Below are 22,364 nucleotides of genomic sequence, written 5' to 3'. Positions count from 1 at the left end.
CAAAAATACATCTTCACGTTATTTAGAAATTCATTGCTGGGACTTAATGGGCCTTTAATGAAATATTTTTATACTGACAAAATGGCTTATTGTATGTCTGTATCTTACATGCATGCATTTTTAGTAATTAAAGCAAAAACTTAGAACAAAAGGTATTAATGATAATTATTCAAACTATACGTTATAATATGCATATTTTTTATCTCTCATGTATGGTGGCATATTTAAGCCAACAGTTGAATAATTATATAATTATCGCGTTATCTATCTGACTAACTAGGTTATGTTTCGTGAAGTGGTTGCACACTTAGTTCAAGCGAGAAAATTGGTTGAAAACTTGACAAAATGGTTACAGAGTCATAAATATTTACAACACCTGCACGCATTTTCATCACTATTTTGAAATTCTTCAATATGCCGATTCCTTAAAGCAATGATAATGATACACTCGGTTTAAGGTCTCAGCTTCAAAAGTTCTGATGTAACGAAATTATTGAAGATATAAACTGGTTATGTACATATTTTGAGATTAGACAAGTGACAGTTCAGGGCGATCTTTATGCTCAGTTATTCGCATCTGTAAGTTTTAAAGTTGACCAAACAAGACAAAATATGTATCTTTCAATACTGTGTAAATGTTTGAAATTGCATGTTCCAAATAAACTTTCAATACACAAAAAAACTTTGTTCAAGAGCATTTTAGTTGCAAACTTGTAGTTCACGCATTTATGGTTGCGAACTTTTTTTTAGTCAAATATTGAACTGCCAAAGGATTCAGCGAAGATCATATTGATTAGTCCTTGAAACATTTATAAATGTAATTGTGTTGTTCACTTGCTTTAAAAATGTTATTAATGCCCGGACAATTGTAAATGATAAAACAGGGATACTTGTTTCCGACATTTGCTTAAGCCACTTATTAAATTTCTCATTATATACCAAACATTATAGCATATCAGATACATACGAAAGACCTGTGGAAACATTTCAACTTCATGATTTCCCGATTTCAACTTCAAGAATTAACGATTTCAACTTCATAAATTCACGATTTCAACGTGAATTCGTGAAATTGAAATCCTGAATTCACGAAGTTGAATTCATGAACTTGAAATCGTGAATTCGTGAAGTTGAAATCGTGAATTTATGAAGTTAAAATTTTGAATTCATGTAGTTCAATTTGTGAAGTTGAAATCGTGAGTTTTATAAAGTTAAAATTCTGAATTCATGAAGATGAAATCGGGCATTCACTAAGTTGAAATGTCCCTACAGGTCATTTGTATATAAACTGTAAGTGTTTATACAAACTTGTATATGAAATCCGCGTCTTCAAGCATATCCAACAATGGTTGCATGTATTCATATAACTGTTCCTCTGGGTAGTCTGAATTAGGACATGCGAATTCCGTAAGCCAAATTTTTAAATTATATTTCTGATAAAGTGTTTGCAGAAAATTCATCGTTTGTGTAGCACTGCACGAGTATACATGAGTTGCAAGATAGTCCATCCTACACGGGGATGAAGTTTCGTTTTCGCATAAAATATCAAAGAATGCATCAAACCATTCGATTGTTTGTCCGTTACAATCTGCGCCGCATTCAGCCGCCGCAGGGCCAACAATTTTCGCTCCATTCGCAGCCTCTTCCACCAAATGCCAGGCTGCAGCAGCCTCAGCTGGGGTCAAGTCAGATTGATGTTGATGATTGGGCTCGTTGAAACCTAATAAAAACTTATTGTTTGTCTTGTCTATCTCTCGCACTCGTGCCGGCCAAGAAGATCTGTATCCCCATATCATAGGAACGTATGTATCACTATGTGAGCTCAAATCGCATTTACTGTGTTTTTCAATTACATCAAAATTGGCGCCCCAGTCGTACCTGTACAAAGAAATCAGCGATGAACATTACAAACAAGATGCTTATTCTTAAGGTCTTTTAAATAAGTTTGCATATGCATCTGTTTTTGCACAATCGAGGACTAAAGACCGGTTTTAAAGGTAAACACTTCTTTCACAATAGTTGATATAATTATGTACAATTAAAATTGAGCAAATAAGAATCCCTTAAGAAAGCCCAACACGGCAGAAATGAAATGTTGCAGGCTCGGTTTGATTGAGCCTCTTCTTTGGCGGTATTGTCAAGTGGAAACTACTGTACATCCCCCTAGCGCCGGCTTTAGCAGAAATCAACATTTAACATGAACTGGTACAACTAAAGTTGAATTTGAAACGCCCAGAAATATGTTTGAAATATTAAAATGAAAATGGACATCACATACCACCAGTACATGTTTGTGAATGCTGCAAGGTCATCACATTTGTATAATGTAGGAGAAACGCCTAGACCTTTCTTCATAGAACAGTGTACACTAGGATATAGTAAAACGAAACTCAAAGCTGCTGTAACAACTGCTGCATCCATATCTGTCACTGAAAAAAATATTGAACCTTCTTATACCTTACTTTCTGTTTCTGATTGATGGAAAGATAAATTTAATTAGTAAAAATTTAAAATTGTCTAAAGAATCTCACCCACTTAACTGTAAAAAAAGGGGTTTTGGACCCCACATGTGGAAAGACGTATTACGTAACGTCGGAACAATGATTAAAACGCCCCTACCTGGACGATATTTGTTTGATTTGCATGTTAGATCGATATTTATGTTACACATCATAATATTGCCTTAAGAACTACAACATGTGATGTTCCAATATAAATCGTAATTGGATACAATCTAATAATTTCAGCCTTGATTTTTATTTTCCGAGTCCAAAAAATATCCGTATCAATGCATACTGTACTCTATCTAGAAACGTTTTCATTTCTCGAGCCTACACAAATCTATATTGAATCAACCATTTTGCTCTACCTAGCCTTGGTTTCATTATCGGAGTCCAAAAGTTTTTTCATGGAATTTTTCACTGTACTCGCAGTAACTTAAACTATTATACAAAAACACAAAAGTTTTAAAGTTTTTGTGTTTTCTCAATAAGAATTTCGGGTGTGAAGTAAAGAGTTCATTATTTGATTTGTACCTAACTGCAAAACCTTTGTCAACCTCGGTTCGCGCCTTGTACAATATAGATTTTACAGCTGTGTACACTTCAAATGAGCCGTGTCACGACAAAACCAACATAGTGCGTTTGCGACCAGCATGGATCCAGACCAGCCTGCGAATCCGCGCAGTCTGATCAGGATCCATGCTGTTCGCTATCAGTTTCTTTACTTGTTATAGGATCTGTAAGCGAACAGCATGGATCATGATCAGACTGCGCGGATGCGCAGGCTGGTCTGGATCCATGCTGGTCGCAACCCCATTATGTTGGTTTTGTCGTGACACGGCTCAAATAGTATTCAGTATTGTACATGAACAATGCATAAAATGCACATAATATTTCATAAAGTGAACACCAAACGACAGGCTTAATAACAGTTGAAATTCACAAGTGAAATTTGATCTTTCATGCAAAACAAACATGTTTTTATTCATAATTTTGAATTTCCATCCCGTTACGTCATATCATATCTTTTATGACATTACAATGTTTATTTTGAAAATAATTCAGTAAATTTTATCGAAAATTGCGTTACATTTCTTAAATATTTTGCGTAAATATATATGAGCTTCCTAATCGCTTGCAAATTTTACTTTCATCGACAAAATATCCATTCATGTTTGATATTTGCAAATATAGTTGGGCTACTACTTAAAAACCAACTTTCTGTTTCATAATTACACTGTAAAATTATCATACTGCATCTTCACTGAAAAGCTTGAAACACAAATTGCTTTAAAGGATCAGAGTACTGTAAAAAGATTTAATACAAAGGAAATGCTTGAATAATAAAAATGTTAGTAAAATGTTTAAAAGATCATGCACATTATTAAAGATGAAAAACACTATCTATCCTACACTCGCCTTGTAAGTAAAATGTTGTTTTATCTCCAAATCATTTCTTTGAACATTTTTCAAACAATATTTTATCTTATAAAAATCACGACTCTATCTCGCTAAAGGCTACACCACCCATTTGTTACACTTATACCATACCTTGTAAATATATCAGACGCATGATGTATCGGTTACAAAACAATACCAACTAATATATCAAATTCAATACATGACGTGCAGGTACTAGATTGATGTATCACATATTCTTTGAAAGCCAAAAGGTCTCTTTTGTAGCTTTGATCACATCATGTTGTAAGTATTTTAATGTAAATTTAATTTCGAAACATTACAATGTTATTGAAATAGGACACTGCCTTGACTAATAAGCTAAAAAGTAAAATAACATTCTATCGTGTTGTATTAACCATTATAAACCATCAACGCAATTTACATGTGTCACCAATATGTTTTCGGCACATTTTAAAATAGACAACAAATTTGTATATCTATGTTCGAAACAAACAAAGTTAATAATGTACTGATACTCATACAACTATGTATTAAAGCTGTCAATTGAAAAATAAAGGTAAATTACTTTTCACAGCGAATAATAATTAAAATCCATTTACACTCTCCGGTATAATGAAAATAAATGTAACCATGCCGAGTTAACAACACTTCCTTCCATTGAATCTGACTGTTTTTACAATTGTTTTATGCAAAATTACATTAAGAAGCCAGTAATCTCGTAGTCATAACTGTTTGTGTCACATAAACATAAAAAGTCAAATAAGCCTAAGCCTTTGTTATAGTGTCAGGCATCTCAAAAGAACACCAGGAAACTATTAAAGTCTTTTTTCTTAAAACTGGAGATAAAACCCATTAACATTTTATATTTAGCATTTTTATTAATTTATTTTTTGACCTTGTCAATTTACTAATAATGGAAAGTAAGGTTATTAACCTGTGTGAAAACGGGTATAAATCATTAATATTCATTTAAAACTTGTTAACAAAAAGCTATTCATAAAACATGAATAAAGATAATTCTTTACAGTTTAAATTTTTTAAAGATTTTTTTTTTGTTATTCTGTTATACTTTCAGATGCAAAATATATTTCAATAATAGTACAAACTTAACCGACATGTGAACCTTTAAGGAACAAAAGATTGTATATTTTGTAAATGTATCGTCTAGATACAAATCTAGGTAGATGGCATACATTATCTTATTGCGTGATACCACTCTATATTATGTTTTAGTTTCGAACCACTATAAACATTGTGGTAATTATGTATCCTTTTTTAATACGAAATGTTAAACTTTTGCCTGTCAGCATAGACTTAAAATATGTATATTTGTATCTTTGTTAGTGTTAAAACATTATAATAAATCCTTAACATGTGAACTCCCTGTAAAGCAATAAAACAAAAGAGATAAGCATCTATGATATCAATACAACAATTCTTCGAGAGAAAATGGTGCAATTTAATTAAAGAGAAACAATTAAAAACATGACGCCAATCATTCAGTTACAAAGACCATTTTTGCTTAAGTGTTCCAGCGTGCAAACACATAAAACAAACTAGTTCTTCGAACGTGACGCTGTCAAGTTCAACATCAAAGGAACTGCCCATAAATAAAAATTAGATAACAGATATGTGTTGTCTTATCAGCTGAAGCACGTGATATCTTGTCAATAAATTAGAATGTAAGTAGGCAGGCTCTCTGTCAGGCCGGTATGCAGGAATATAATTATTTGAAATAAGTTGGTCGGTAATGGAAGATCTATAATAAAATAAATAAGTATAATTACTGTATCTTATTATCATATGTGTTTACATCATACTGATACAGCAATATAGAATGATATATCAATATATTACAGATTATAATACAGTGTTCTAGGACAAAATATTAAAATTCATCATATAAATGTTCATACTGTATCACTTTAGAACTCTGTCATATTTTGTTTTCCAAATATATTCCATTGGAGTATCCAAATGATACATTTCTTTTGTTTTATAAATACATTGTTTTAAAAAAAAACATATAGAAAATGTGTCCATTGTAGAAATTTATCTTTTTTTTAATTATCTAAGAGGCACAGTTTATTTGACTTTAATGTTATTGAAACAATGTGTATCTTAGACCTTTTACATGTTTAGCGAAACAAATACACTTCTTTATAAATGAATAAACATGCTATTGTTAATTGTGTCTTGTGAATGTTTAAACGAATTTAGGGCAGGTATATTATTCATCTATACGGTTTTCTGAACGATTTTATATAACCAACTGTGTTTTCTTCTTTAAATTTAATGTTTCTAATCGTTATGTATTATTACTTTAAAGCTTAGCGCTTAGGACTTGTTTGATTGAAATTGCGTGGTATAAAGTATTTAAAACAATCACATTATTGGTTGTTTATTTATTGTTTTTGTTGTTATTATTATTATGAGTAGTAGTAGTAGTGTTATTATAATTATTATCATTATTATTATTATTATTATTATTATTATTATTATTATTATCATTATTATTATTATTATTATTATTATTATTACAAAATTTGTGTTGATCCTAATTTGTATGAAAACGTTTTGTTATCTACTATTTCAGACCAAGTTATAAGTTGATTCTTCTTCTTTATAATCAAACAATAATGAAATATACCTATTACATAATAAAGAAAACAATCATACCTTTGCTAGTTTGATATTTCAATCAAAAAGCCATTCGTTTCTTTAATTTTTATCCATTGCTTTCATATTTATTAGCTATTGTAAAATTTAAACATCTGTTTAACACCATAGTACATATTTTGTAAGTAGAGTACTTTGAATGAAAACAAAACGTCACATGAGTTACACATCGTTTAGTTGAAACATTAAGTAGAAATTTCCTGGTTACGCGTATAGTTTAGTATAGTATGGGTTATATATAGAAATGTGGTTTTTGGTGAATTTTGATTGATTACGAAGTTTATAAAACTATGATTTATAATTATGTCATGCTTCATTATAGCTGAAGTAAGATATTAGGTCATGCTATTATTAATAAAGCACCCGGAACGTAATTTAAATTTTTATGGGCGATCATATTGCATAAATGTTTGTATATTTAATGATGTCGTAATATGTTTACATTCTAAACATTCATGAATCAGTAAATGTGATATCATGGTTATATTTATAGGTTGATTGAAATAAGTTAAAAAAAAACAGATGTTTCAAAATTCCAAATTGCACCAGTTCATTTTAATGTTGAATTCTGCTTAAGCCGGTGCTAAGGGGGAAGTGGACGGTAATTTGCACTTGAAAGTACCGTCCATGAACGGGCTCAATCAAACCGAGCTTGCAACATTTTCAATTTTGACGTGTTGGGCTTTCTTTAGGGGTTCTTTTTTCTCTATTCTTGCATTGTGTTAAATACCCTAAAAATATAACATTAAATGTGTCATTCATTACACGTAAACTTAAAAACATACCATTAGTGTATGAGTGACTGTTTGGTTTGATTTTAAAATTGTTTAACTGTTTACCTTCCGTATCGTAACTATTACTACACATATTAAGTGCAAACGTTCTTATTAGTATTATCACAATTTTTGTTATTATTTTTATTATTATTATTATTATTATTATTATTATTATTATTATTATTTACGGTAATAATAATTTGTGTTGATTTTAATTTTTAAGACAACTGTTTTATTAATTACTGTTTCAGGCCAAGCAATAAGTTGAATCTTCTTCTACTATAAACAAACAAGCATGGTATATTTTTATAACATAATAAAGAATACAAACATACCTTTGATAGTTTGATATTTCTATCAAAAACCTATTCGTTCTTGATTTTTTATTCCTAGCAATCATATTTGATAGTTATTGTAAATTTTAACATTTTGTTTAACACCGTGGTACATATGTTGTAAGTAGAATACTTGAAAACAAAATGTGATATAAGATGCGGTTACACGCCGAATAATTTAAACATTAAGTAGACTTTTCCTGATTACGCGTCTAGTATAATAAAAGTTTCATAAATAAATGTGGTTTTCGTGTGTTTCGATTCATTACGAAGTTTATAAAAGTATTATTTATATGTCATGCTTCATTATAGCTGAACTAAGATATTAGCTCATGCTATTATTAATAAAGCACCGGAACGTAATTTATGTTTATATGGACGATCATATTGCATTAATGTTTGTAAATAAAATGTTGTCGTAATTTGTTTACATTCTAAACTTTCATGAATCAGTAGACATGATATCATGATTATATTTATTGTTCGATTGAAAAGAATAAAAAAACAACAAAAAAACAACAAAGTTTATTTTGTGTTAAATAGTCTAAAAGTATACATAAAATATAACATAAAATAAGCTAAACATAATAACATACCATTAATGTATGAGTGATTTTATAGTTTGACCTTAAAATTGTTTGACTGTTTATCTTCCGTATTGTAAGTATTGTATAAGTTACAATTTTGTGTGATAGGGCACGTCGTACTGTATTTTAACAGTGTCACTTCTGGTGTACCTTGATCTTATACATATAGTTTGATAGATAAATTATTTTAACATCACTTTGGTTATATGGTTATATGACTGAACAAATTATTTGGGTCACCCAAAATGGACCTGGAAAAGAAAACAGTTAAATGAATTGGATATCCGAAATCGTTTATAAATCAGCTTAAACTGTAGTTTCATAATTACTTTATTAATTTATCAATAAATTTATTTCTATGTTACAACTATTTCGTTTGAAATATAATTAAATATCACATTATACTTAAACACTTGACAGGCGTGATTATTTTAATAGACGTCTTTCTCATACTTAATAAAGCCTTTTCCAAAAAAAAAAAAAAATATCTATTTTAATTGCATTTACTGTTGTTTTTTACAAAAGATACAAATAATAAATACACCAAATGCACCAAGCTTACCTAAGCATTACAATTTTAACTTGAATGCTATTGCATTTCATAAGGATTTGTGTCATGATAGTTTTGTATGAAAATTCACTCAAGAAAAGATATCCTTAAGGGATTGACAGACAAGGGTCTTTTGGGACATAGAAATTGTAACAATGATCAACAAATGCATCATTTATCAAGTCCACGTCAACACTTTCAGAGGCCAATTACAAAAAATAGTGTTCAATGTTGAACTTGATGATATCAAATAAATTAGAAAAGAATCTTTATTTTTGTAATGAAAGAAACCCGTATGACTAAAAAAATGTTTTTCTAAATTTTAATTATTTTCATTCTATCAAACATTGCAGGTAAATACTATGGTATGGTCCATAATGCAGTTTTAGATTTATCTTGAAATTTATTTACGGTTTCTCATTGAACCGGATAATGACAGTGCGGGAATCAATTTGTTAATTTGAGTTTGCAATTTTATTATGGTTATTATAAATAGCGTAAGTACTTTATTTCCGAAAGTAAATTTGAGAAAAAAATATTTATTTTGTATGAAATTATTTAGAGCAGCCAATTGACAAATAAATGTAAATTGCTTTTCACAGCGAATACTAATTAAAATCCCATTGACTCTCTCTCTCGCTCTCTGCTATTTTGAAAATAAATGTAACCATGTCGAGTTAACAACACCTCCTTCCATTGAATCATTTTATTATGCAAACTTACATGAAGAAGCAGTTGCTAATTGCCATCACTGTTTGTGTTACATAAACTTAAAAAACCAAGATTTGGTTATGGTGTCAGGCGTCTCAAAATAACGCCGGGGAAATTATAAGTGTATTTCTTTCTTCTTAAAATGGAGATAAAACCTATTAACGTTTTATATTTAGTATTTTTATCAATTTATGTTTTGACCTCGTCTTTTTACTAATAGTGGAAAATAAGGTTATTAACCTTATACTTTTGTTATGTGTGTAAATGGGTATAAATTATTAACATTCATTTGAAACTAGTTAACATAAAGTCATTTATAAAAATGAATAACAAATATATCTAGACAGTTTATATTTTATTGAGAATTTTTAATTGTATTTCTGTTATACTCTCAGATGTAAAATATATTTTAATAGTAGTACAATTTAACTGACATATGAATTTTTAAAGCACAGACTATTGTATATTTTGTACATTTATCGTCTATTTACAAATCATGCTAGATGGCATAAATTATCTTATTGCGTGATACAAATGTTATATGCTACAGTATATCATGTTTTAGTTTCTAAACTTTGTGCTAATTATGTAGCCTGTTTTAAAATACTAAATGTTTAGCTTTTGCCTGAACAGCAAAGACTTAAAGTATGTCTATGTGTATCTTTGTTAATGTTAAAAAGTTTTTCTTACATGTGAACTCCTAGATAAGTATCATATAAATACAACAATTCTTCGAGAAAAAATGGAGCAATTTAATTAGAGAGAAACAATATAAATCATGACGCCAATCATTCAGTTACAAATACCATTTTATCTTAAGCATGCAAACACATAAAACAAGCAAGTTCTACGAACTTGACATTGTCAATGTCAACATTTAAAGAAATCCTGATGAATAAAAATTAAATAACTTGAATGTGCTGGCAGTTGATATCTTACGGGACATGTCAATAAATTAATATGTAAGTAGGCAGGATGTCTGTCAGGCCGGCATGCAGGAATATATTTGAAATTATTAGGTCGGTTATGGAAGACCTATAATAAAATAAATAAGTATATTGATAGTTATATATTGTATTTAGTATTACATGTAAAACCAAACCAAAAAGGAATGAAATGGATGTTTACATCATAGTAAATCAACATAAAATGGTATATCAATATATAACAGATACTAATACATGTATAGAGTTCTAGGACAAAATATTATAATTCATCATGTAAATGTTCAAACTGTAGTAATTAAAAACTTTATTAATATTTTGTTTTCCAAATATATTCCATACGAGTATCCAAATGATACATTTGTATTGTTTTTATCAATACATTATTTAAAAACAACTTATAGAAAATGTGTCTATTGTAGACAAATCCACTTTTTGTTTTCAAATTATCTAACAGATGTGCAGTTTATCTGACTTAAATGTTAAGCGAAACAAATACCCTTCTTTATATATGAATGAACAAGCTATTATTGATTGTATAAAAAAAGAACTACGTGCATTTTGGGCAGGTATTTATTCATCTGTAGATTCAAATGTACACGTTTTTAATGTAGATAACACTACGATTTGATGTAACCAAAAAGGCCTATATTTTCTTCCGTAAATTTAATGTTTATATTAGTTTTGCATTATTATTTTAAAACATACCGCTTATCAAATATATGCACAAATTTGTGTTTATTTGAATTCTAATGAAAACTATTTACAAATTACTGTTTCAGGCCTAGTACATTGTACTGAAATTGATCTTATTCTATTATAATCAAGCAATCATGGTACAATGTATATACTTATTACATAATAAAGAATACAAACATACCTTTGATAGTTTGATATTTCTATCAAAAAGCCATTCGTTGTTGAATTTTTATTCCTAGCTTTCATATTTGATACTTATTCTGAAATTTAAACATCTATTTAACACCGTAGTACATATTTTGTAACTTTGCATGGAAACAAAACGTGACATGAAATGTGGTTACACACCGTAAAATTGAATATAACAATTCTGGTGTTAACACCGTGATACATATGTTGTAAATAGGGTACTTTGAATTACATGAGATGCAGTTACACACCATAAAGTAGAAATTTCCTGGTTACGCGTATAGTTTAGTATAGTATGGGTTATATATAGAAGTGTGGTTTTTGCTGTGTTTCGATTCATTACGAATTTTATAGAGGTATTATTTTTATGCCATGCTTCATTAAAGCTGAAGTTAGATATTAGCTCATGTTATTATTAATAAAACACCGGAACGTAATTTAATTTTATGGACCTTCATATTGCATAAATGTTTGTAAATAAAATGCTGTCGTAATGTGTTTACATTCTAAACTTTCATGAATCAGTAAGTAAACATTTGATATCATGGTTATATCTATAGGTTGATTTGAATAAGTTAAGAAACATCATTGTTTAGTATTTAATGTTTTATTTGTTTAATGAATTGGATAAATCGTTTGTAATTCAGTTGAAATGTATTTTCATAATTAATTTAAAAACATAGCGATTTTATTGAATCAAGTAAAAGTTCATTTTGTAAAACATATATTGTCAATCATAGAAAATGTAGATAGCTATGAACATAAAAAAATCATTCTAATATTACAATTATTTCATTAGATAAAATTCAAATACCAACATTATAATTAAACACTTAATCTGCTGTTGAACCAATGCAGGCAATGAAGACCAAGATCTGCTCATACATTCGTGCCGCCTGTTTATGGTCTGCACTGTTCACTCTTCATTAAAAGGCATTACATATTTTGACATTTTCCCTTAAATGATAAATTGTTTGGCCAAGATTGAAAATGGACTCGCTTATTTATGATATTTAGCATGGTAAATGTTTAATCGATTAAATGACAATATAATATACACAATGACGATAAGTATTTTGATTAAATTTATCAGAGTGCTTTAAGGTGTAAACAAGTAAATAATCTACTTTGAATTTTTTTATCTATTATTAATCTACTTTGCATGTTTTTATCTATAATTGCAAACATTGATAAAAGATGACAGGTGTGATTATCGAAACGTCTTTCTCATACATAATAATGTTCTTTTCCAAAATAAAAGCATTTAATGTTGTTTTTTATAAAGATTACAAATAATAAATACCGTGCACCAAGCTTACCTAAGCATTACAAGTTTAACTTCATAAAGATTTGTGTCATGATTGTTTGTATGAAAATACACTAAAAACAAATCCTTACGGGTTTGACTGACAAGGCTCGTTTTGGACATAGAAATTGTAACAATGGTTAACAATGTATCATTTATGAAATCCACGTCAACACTTTCAGAGGTCCATTACAAATAATAATAAAAATAATAATAATAACAAAAAATAGTGTTCAATGTTGAAATTCACGATATCAAATAAATCAGAAAAAAATCTTTATTTTTGTATTGAAAGGAAAGCGTATGACTAAAAATTTTCTCTTAGATATTAATTAATGTCATTATATCAAACATATTGCAGGTAAATACTATGTTATGATCTATAATGCAGTTTAAGATTTGTTTTCAAGTTTATGTAATGATTTGTATTAATTCAGGATAATGTCACTGCGGGAGACAATTTGTTACTTTGAGTTTGCAATATTATTAAATCATATTTGGAATGGTTATTATAAATGGCGTAATGAGCACTTTATATTTCCGAAAGGATATCTTATAAAGTGATATTTATTCTGACTGAAAGGGTTTATTTAAATTTTTATAATTAAAAGTAACTAATAAAGCCTTAACTGGTGATTAAGATGCAATATGCTTTTTAATAAATGTAGGCTATAAGAATGTTTATAAAAATAAAAATATAACAGCATATCAACAACTTAACACCATTATCAAACAATTTCGGTATTGGTTTTTTTAATGTCGTAATGTTTATAAAATAGATTAAATATATTATTATCTTTGAAAAAAATTACTCTTTCTTTATATTTGCAATATTTTGTTACTATAATTAAAAAAGTGATTGCTTGAAATAATTTAAACCTCAAAAAGAAACAATAGATATCATGGCGTTGTTCTTTTTTGATGACGTCCTTACTTATAAAAAAAAAATCGTCATTAGTGCAAACATTTGTCAGGCGGCATGGACGTGACAGCTGACCTATGTCAGAACTGACTTCCTTTTCCATCAGCAGGCTAGAGGTTAAACTCAATAAATTATTGAAACATTTTTGATACACTAAACTTGTATGCACCATCAACTGCTTTTGTTACTAACAATATAATGCATGATGTTTTAGAAATCAATATAAAACAACAAAAGTAGTTTGACAATATGCCAATTTCGGAATATGTAAGAAGTATAAATTATGGGATTCCAAAATTGATGTAGGTGACCGGAGCAAACATTTTTAAGTTTGCTGTTATTGCGCAACATTTGAATCGGTGTTTTATGACAAAAAAATAAATTATTTTAATATCTGAAATCATTTTCAAACAAATGGGTCGGGTTATGAATAGCAATTGAAATATGTTTGAATATATTTTAAAATATTATGTTTACAATTAATAGAAAATGACATAACATAGAAATACGGAAAGTGTAATATGTAAATGTGCAATAAAATCACAGTTTACGATCTAAATTTAAACTCGTGTCCTAACCATTAAAACTGCGACGCTGTGAAAATTGGTATTGTAAAATTTTGCTTGATATCCAGCATTTATTTATGTCTTGTTAGTATCGAGACAAAATGTCTCTTTTTTTAATCTGATGCGCATCACTCGGGCTCAGGTCTCGGGATTTAATTCCTTGCATCCGAACTCCAAAATATAATTAATGTTAGGGATAGATTATTTCTTAAAGAACGAAATTGCCCGTTTTCGACTATTAACTTAGATGACTTTTATCTATAAATCTAGTCTCAATGGTTTTCCATATGCTGACCAAACTAAGTTAACAGAGTTTTTTTTATACGAGGGATGTCCGGAAAGTTCATATACTTCTTCATTTTTTATTGTATAACAATACATACGTTGAACAAATTTTGTCAGCAGAAACATACATATCTAGCGAACAAATTTATAAAAAATTACTGAACTGTGACTAACGTTTGTATTTTAACAGTAATTACATACAACATATATACATCATCATGGAGCACTTTGACAACGTCAACGGCGTCAAATTAACTTCATGTTTTTCCGCTATTCAATTTCTTCCGATTTTAACAGCCATGGTACATGTCTGGCTTATACAAAATATATGTTGTGTTGGATTTACTTTATGAATTTCATATTTAAAATTATTATTTAAAAACAAAAATGTCACTGGTTCCCATACTGTGTTGTGAGATGTCTGTCTATTTCAAGGTTGTTGTAACGCAATATACGATATCTCGTCCATGCTACCTTTATGCGTCTGGGGCGTTTCTTATACGATATACTGTCATCGCCGCTTCTAAATCTTGTTTGCCATTTAAACACAAGTTGCCTTTAACATTTTTGGTAGGTTTTGTTTTTAAAGTAAAGATTAAAATCTCAGCTGGTGCCATATTAGCGTTGCTATGAAGGTAAATATCATTACGTTGCTCCGTCCGTAAATTTGACGTCATTTTTTCAACACAGAATTTACGCACCTTCATTGCCTATAATCGTCGTTAACAAGCTGTTTATTTGCGTATGACGTCATTATTTTCACTATATATCATGTAATAGTATCTCATGATGTCACAAAATTAAAACGATAGTTTGCGTTAAAATTACAACTTTTAGCAACTTATTACTCAAGTAGCTATCGTGATGAAATCAAAGTGCTCCGTGATTCGTTGATCATGTTGCCATGGTGATCGGCGCTTTGCGAATATAACTGTTATGATGTTTTTTAATTTAGAAATATGTAGCAAATAAATACATTAGCAAAATATTCAATCTTCATATTGATAATGACTGTTTATAGTAATTTAATAGTCTTGTCTACGAACTTTCCGGACAACCCTCGTATTTATATTGGTTATGTGTCAATATCTAAAAATATCTCGATGATTTGTATCAATCAAAATTATATATGAAATGCGTAATTTTGATAGAATATAATTATAAATATTAAGTTAATTTAAAATTTTGGAATATCTTGGCTTGGTGGTGTAATTTCTCCACATGACTTTGGTTTAACAATATTTATTCAACAAAACTTTTAACAAGTGAACAATATTTACAAATTACATTTTGGAATTGGGCAGAAATAAGTATGAACTTTGCTGACTACACTAAGTCCTCAGTTTAAATTTATACCTAAATTCTATATAAGTATTGCTAGGGGTGGGGGAGGGAATGTATGGGTTATGGAAATAACTTGTGTTACAAATCTTGTCTATGTACAGACTATGTCAATTGAATTTTACAAATATCTGCAATATTGGACAACTTTCAAGGTTTCAACATTTAACGCTTTCGTTGAGCTACTCAAAATTGTGTGAATGACATTTTCTTATAATTTGCCTCGGTCCCACAAACCACATGTTTTGGCAAAGCTGTTTTTTTTAGCAGCGGTGATTGATAATATACTTCCTTTGCAATAACTGCATCAGCTGATTTAAATTTTACATGATTATAACTCAAATTATCAATTATAGTTACACAATTGTCGTGCACCATTCGTTCACTAAAATCATTGATTCATTTCATAGTTTGATAAATTTGTTTGTTTGTTTGTTTGTTTGTTTCATTTTACGCCTTTTTCCAACAGTATTTCAGTCATATAGGCGGGTAGTTTCCTAACCATCGTTCCTGGAGAGTTACACCAGTACTAGACTACCTTCCTCCGCCCTAAACTACCAAAGCATCTCTCGGGGATCGAACCCACGCCAGAGAGGTAACTGGATTAGAAGTCATCGACTCTAACCCCTCGACCACGGAGGCGGTTTAGTTTGGTAAAAGGGCACTGCCAGAATTCAATTATTTTAAATGAAACCATTCGGGTAAAATTTTTTACTTTTATTTAAAGTACTATAAAACATAGCTGCTTAAAGTTGCCGGTACATTAATAGAAATGTTATTGTCTCACTCTTTCTTCAGGACTTATGATTCAGTAAAAAGGCAATAGGCAACCCTCAGCGCTATGAACTAATGCTGAATTATTCATGACATTTAACATGATACGATTCCCTTTTAATAAAAATATATATGCATTTCTCTCTTAAAGAACCTTTAGTTAAACCTCTGCATTATATGCAATGATAATTTGCAAGTCAATCATCTATACAAACTATGTTAACTCAAAAAACAACACAAGAGTAATGCAATTGCAACGCCGAAACTTTGCAATTTATGGCCGAAACGAGCAGAGAGGTAAGTAAATGGACCAATATTATATTCAAATGTAAATCAAATTAATAAAAATAAATAAGCTTGAAATGAACTTTATTACTAATTTAATATAAATAAGAAAATAAAAGAAACTACTTTATCTTTATATGTAACAAGTGAAATTAAAGTATTATAAAGTTGACACAATTATTTCAGTCTGTTTAGTATGACGAATTTTGTTATTATTGTCTCCTAATCTATGTGGTTTTCGTATATTAATACTGTTGTTTTCTTCGCTTCCGAGGGATCATTTCTTTTCCAGATTTGTATTTAATAATTGGAAAGCATTTTGTCCTCACATATCGTAAAATTGTGAAAGAATAATTTATTTATTAAAATATTCGACATTGTTAGAACTTTTTACGTTTTATTATATTGTATAAAAGTTGAAATGTCTAAACCAGTAGATTTCGTTAAATGAACATCTAATCTGGTTTAATCGTAACTGACTTATGTTCGGTCGGTGTTTGGAGAAAAAAACGTTTTTATTTTATTTTTAGGTATAAAAATCATTTTATCATACAAAACTAAAATCATTTTGAAGTTTATGCTCATTTGTATGAAAATCAATGTTTTAATATTGTTTTATGTGCGCTCATTTTTTAAAAAAAATGAAAAAATAAAAATATAAAAATGTATATATAAAAACATATAACACTTTAATTAATTCGTCACGGTTAAAATGAATTATTATTTTTCAAAATTGATTATTCTATCTCAAAAGGAAAATTAAAAAACTGCCCTCGAATAATCTAGTAATAACGTTTTCTAAATAATGACATTTTGATATATACTCTTAACATTAAAGCAATAATTTTGATTGTTAAAGCATCTTAATGTTTTCTTTTAATTTATAAAAAGATTAGAAATATAATTTTATCCTGACAAAGAATATTAAAGAAATTATAGTACTTACCGAATCAATTTGGTTATCGGTTGTGTATGAAATGTTGTTTTCAGTTATTTCAAGCTAACAAACTATCTAAAGTTAATCAATTAAATAGCTATATATATATATACTATCAATCATTAACGTGTCGATAACAACCAATGGCAAAACCAGGACATGTAACGCTGCAATGTTAACTCGTGTCTTTGATCGATTTGTAGAATATCAAAGCGCGATTCTCAAAATATTCAAATACATTAATTGCCACGTAAATAGCATTACAATATTGTGTCTGCAAAACTTGACAAATGATATTTCTGCAAAGTAACTGCAAGTAATGGGACATAGTGAATAGTAAAATTTGGTATAATATATATGCTCTTTGATCTTTGCCGCTTATATGATTTCAAAATACTACGTGAATTCATATCTTAAATTATTGAACTCAATTCCCCGTACTAGTTTAATGGTGTATTATATTTTGATGTGAAATATATTTTTAAGATTTACTCGTGCTTGTTTGACCTCTCTTGCCTTTATCGCTAGAGGTATTATTTCATATATGAAATATAGGAGTTATTATATGTAAATAATCAAAATAATTACGCAAATAAAAATAAAATATATCATATGCTCATCGTTAAGTAAAATATTTTTATTGCAGAAATTTATTAAAATATTTGACTTATTTCTTAATTAGTCTAATACGTGTAAAAGAATGTACAAACTATGTATGGGAAGTTTCTTTTAACTGTTTAAGTAAAGTTTGCCCTTTCATTACAAAAAAAAACAAACAAAGAGGAAAAAAACACTGCAATGTTTTTTAGTGACACTATATATTCATATTGTATTCAGTTGTGTGTAGAGTTCAAACATATCATTTCTACTTTATGTGAAGTCAACCATGCTATTTTATACATGACATTCACAAAGAGACTGTATTGCAATTATCAATATTTTCAAGTATAAAATTGGAGCACAGTATATCTTTGAAGAAAGAAATAACAATTAAACATTGAACAAATAAATACACATTTATCACATGGCACCGCTTTCTGCTTTCCTTGTGATTTAAACAATAAGTATTTATTTATATCATATAACAGTTAATGTGTATTTCTAAGTATACTACATAAATCAGGAGTATTTCATTAAACATGTATCATTTCAATTTACTGTTAAATAATGAAAACAAATAGGAACGAACCCATCTATTACCTGTATTTGCATATTTCGCAATTTTAACAAAATAAAAGAAAAAGGTACGAAACATCCTGATATGTTCAATAATTTAATTAATATTAATAACTAATGACACTTTAGTTGAATGATACGTGGTGTGCAGGTTTTGATAGAAAGGAATCTTTTTTAAGGAAAGTCACCGTACGTATTGGAGGGGAAAACATGTTTTCCTATTCTATGTTCAAACGAAAATGTTACATATGTTACTAAAATTGTAAACATATTTCATATTTTCTAGCAGTAATGATTATAATTATGTATCAAACGATAAATAGAGCTTTGAAATCAGAAATCATGTTATTAAATTCATCTGTACAAAAAAAAAATTTATGTTCACGGTATGTCTTCCGATTGTATTTTTAACACAAAATGTATTAACTTAACCTTGCATCTATAACTTTACATGTCTGTACCTACCGCGATAAAAAAAACCGAAAAAAAAACGCAACTATGAAATTTCATTTTTATATTTCCAAAGGTTTCAATTTAAACATCAAACGATTTCATGATGTGCATCAACTGGGGTGCACTATTGCAACGACTTGCAGCAAGTGTTGAATAAGTTACAGGTGGTAGCTTGTGCAACTGCGGTGTCAAATCACCGTGACTAACAAGAATAAGATTTAGTAGGATAATAAAAAAGATGCACACAATTTATTTAATGTAAAATTTCATGACTCAAACAGTGAGACATTTTAAGGAACTTAATTTCAACTTCAGGGTTTTTTTCAAATTCTTTATGGACGCTTTAAAGAGAGACATGCATGATTATCCCAAATAATGATACTTCCAATAGGGTTCAGTCGTATGAAACATGTACATTCATTTTCTATCATCCAAAAATATCTACCAATAAAATTGACTGATCTTATATTACTTGAAACTTGTCAATTTTATTCAAAATATGATTTATTAACTTCGCCTGTTTCATCAATTTTATATAATACTGATGTAAATATTGATTTTTGTTTTGATACTTATAATTGCCTAATGTACAGTTACTGTACATCATTTTCGGGGAGGGATAGGGGAGCTGTCTGAAGGCATAAATTGGCCTGTTCTCATTTAGATAATTGGTTTGGTGATTATCAAGATTGAAAGAATATCATGAGTAATGTCAAAATCGAGACGACAGAGAAATATAACATGTCATTCAGCAAGTCCGCCAAGAGTACCATTTCAACGTTTCATCGTTGGCTGTTTGAAATGTTGCATCAAAACTTTAATTGAATGTGTGTTTCATAAAGGTGTGAAAACATCGTTATTGTATCCTGTTACATTGTTAAAGTTTAACGAATCGTTCAAACAAAATCATGACGTAAATATAATAAACATTTCTCAGTGCCTATCTCTTTTTTTTTGTCTTTACAAATGAATTGTTTTTTATGACTAACATTATAAAAAGACATTTTTTTACATAGGAAACGGAAGGTTATGGTACTTAAAATGCATACACCAAAACCCTCAAATCCTCAACTACCACCTTTCACCATTAAGTAATTATTTCTTATGGAATACATTGAATAAACGTTTTTTGTCATTACACTGATATTGAATTTGGAGTTAAATACGGAATCAATTACAAATAAAATTTACATCATTGTATACTATACTGTATATTGAAATGGATATTTGTTATACAACACCGCAGTCAATGACTGTCAAAAAGAAGCATAAACGATGATGCTATCATTTTTTTTGCAATTTGTTTGATAGTGGCAAAATGTTATTAAATAGGGTATCAACACGACGCAAAATACGAACATGTGTTTAAATGATTGAATTAATTACATGCAAAGTACATTATCGGGATTTTGTATCCTCTTCATTACATATTATCTAGTTCAGTGGTCACAAGAGATAGGGTGTTTTATATCGCTTATCAAATTTGTTATGGACTATTAAATTTCGTATCTTATATACTTTACTGACATAAGCTATGTCACAAAATCCTTTTATAAACTTAAGGCAACCTTCTCCCTGACTGAAATACATATTGAGGTTTGTAAATCTATCATAACTGTATTTTACAGTTTTACAGTTGAGTTTCAATTTTTGCAATTGAACAATGTTGTTATGTCACTGAATTCAAATGAAAATGCGTGGTATTTAAAACTGCGTATTTAAAAGAAATGTTGTCACTATTTTGTTAAGACTTTATTTTCCCAGACTAAGATTTGTTTATTAAAACAAAATTGGTAACATGATATCGTTTTAGAAAATATATGATGTAACTATGTAAGAATACTTAATTCTTTCAAATTGAGATATTACGATGGGAAGTGCTTTCATTTTAATTTTACTCAAAACTGCTTCAAATTAATCATCATATTTATGTGTCATTGCTAATGGCAAGCTTTTAATGACTATTTGGAGCAGATGCAACTACTATATTTGTTTTCCATTCATTTCTATACGCACATTGTACTAAAATTATCAAAATCTAATTAATAAAACAGGCAAGCAGCCATGAGATAAATGTCGTACAATATCAATAAAAGACATTTCAAACTTGCTCTTTTCTTATTAAAAGGCTGTAAATGTTGACATCCAAGTATATATATTTTATCGACATTTGTCAATTATCATTTGTACATGGGTGGGGGTTGAGTTTTCCAAAGGTTGTTGAAGGAATATATAGTATATAGACATAAATACAATAATTATTTAGCTTATTCGCAAAATGAATGGATGATGTCGAACATATTTGTTAGTGTGTGAGCGTTATAAATAAAATTTGATATATAATTTGGCCTTGTTAATATTTTGTCAAGACTCAGACTTGTTAATTTAGCTGTTTAAATGGATTATTCGTTGATCATTCAAAAACACCTAGTTTCGTGTAAATTTCGAATTACCCCAATTTCATTTATAAATAACACGTAATAACCACTATTTTAGTACAAAATCATGTTCTACCTCCCCGTTTTATATACCCAAAATAAATAATAAATATAACTCAATCTAGCCCATAAGTATATGCATGCTACATGCCGTTTGAAAGGAATAAAAGAACGTTTATAACGTAAGAAAAATCAAAGCACAGAAGGCGCTGAATTTGTTTGGCTCTCAGAATATCAGACAGGTAAGGTTGTGAGATTATAAACCAATTTGTTTTTGTATAGTGCCACCAATGCTTTCCAGTGTTTTAACTGTAGTAAATTGGCTATAAGACTAATTGCAACGCTGATATTCAGTTCAATGTTTTTTTTGACTTAAACATTTTTTTTAAAAAAAGTGGCTTTAAGAAAACGATATAATTCTAAATTAGGGTTTGTAACCCTTATCATTTCGACGCTAACACAGATGTAAATAATCATGGAGCTTACTA

At 29.0% G+C, this 22,364-nt stretch overlaps 1 protein-coding gene across 3 annotated transcripts in view; it reads right to left on the bottom strand.

Moving 5' to 3' along the window:
* LOC132748429 (uncharacterized) overlaps window positions 1–22,364 on the bottom strand; it is a 39,285-nt gene that overhangs the window by 1,140 nt on the left and 15,781 nt on the right. The window contains exons 1-3 of one of the 3 annotated variants that reach the window (XM_060738041.1): window positions 7,714–7,866; window positions 2,279–2,429; window positions 1,309–1,878 (exon numbers count right to left, since the gene is read on the bottom strand). In XM_060738041.1, coding sequence (XP_060594024.1) covers window positions 1,309–1,878; window positions 2,279–2,421 — 713 coding nt within the window. In that variant the 5' untranslated portion in view covers window positions 2,422–2,429; window positions 7,714–7,866. Of the gene's footprint in view, window positions 1–1,308; window positions 1,879–2,278; window positions 2,430–6,602; window positions 6,759–7,713; window positions 7,867–22,364 lie in introns of those variants that run through there. The other 2 variants (XM_060738040.1, XM_060738042.1) reach the window with 2 other exon arrangements.

Source organism: Ruditapes philippinarum, unplaced genomic scaffold (assembly GCF_026571515.1).
Source record: "Ruditapes philippinarum isolate M1 unplaced genomic scaffold, ASM2657151v2 ctg12861_1_1_1_1, whole genome shotgun sequence".
Classification (NCBI taxonomy): domain Eukaryota; kingdom Metazoa; phylum Mollusca; class Bivalvia; order Venerida; family Veneridae; genus Ruditapes; species Ruditapes philippinarum.
This window is presented reverse-complemented; position numbering and strand designations above follow the sequence as displayed.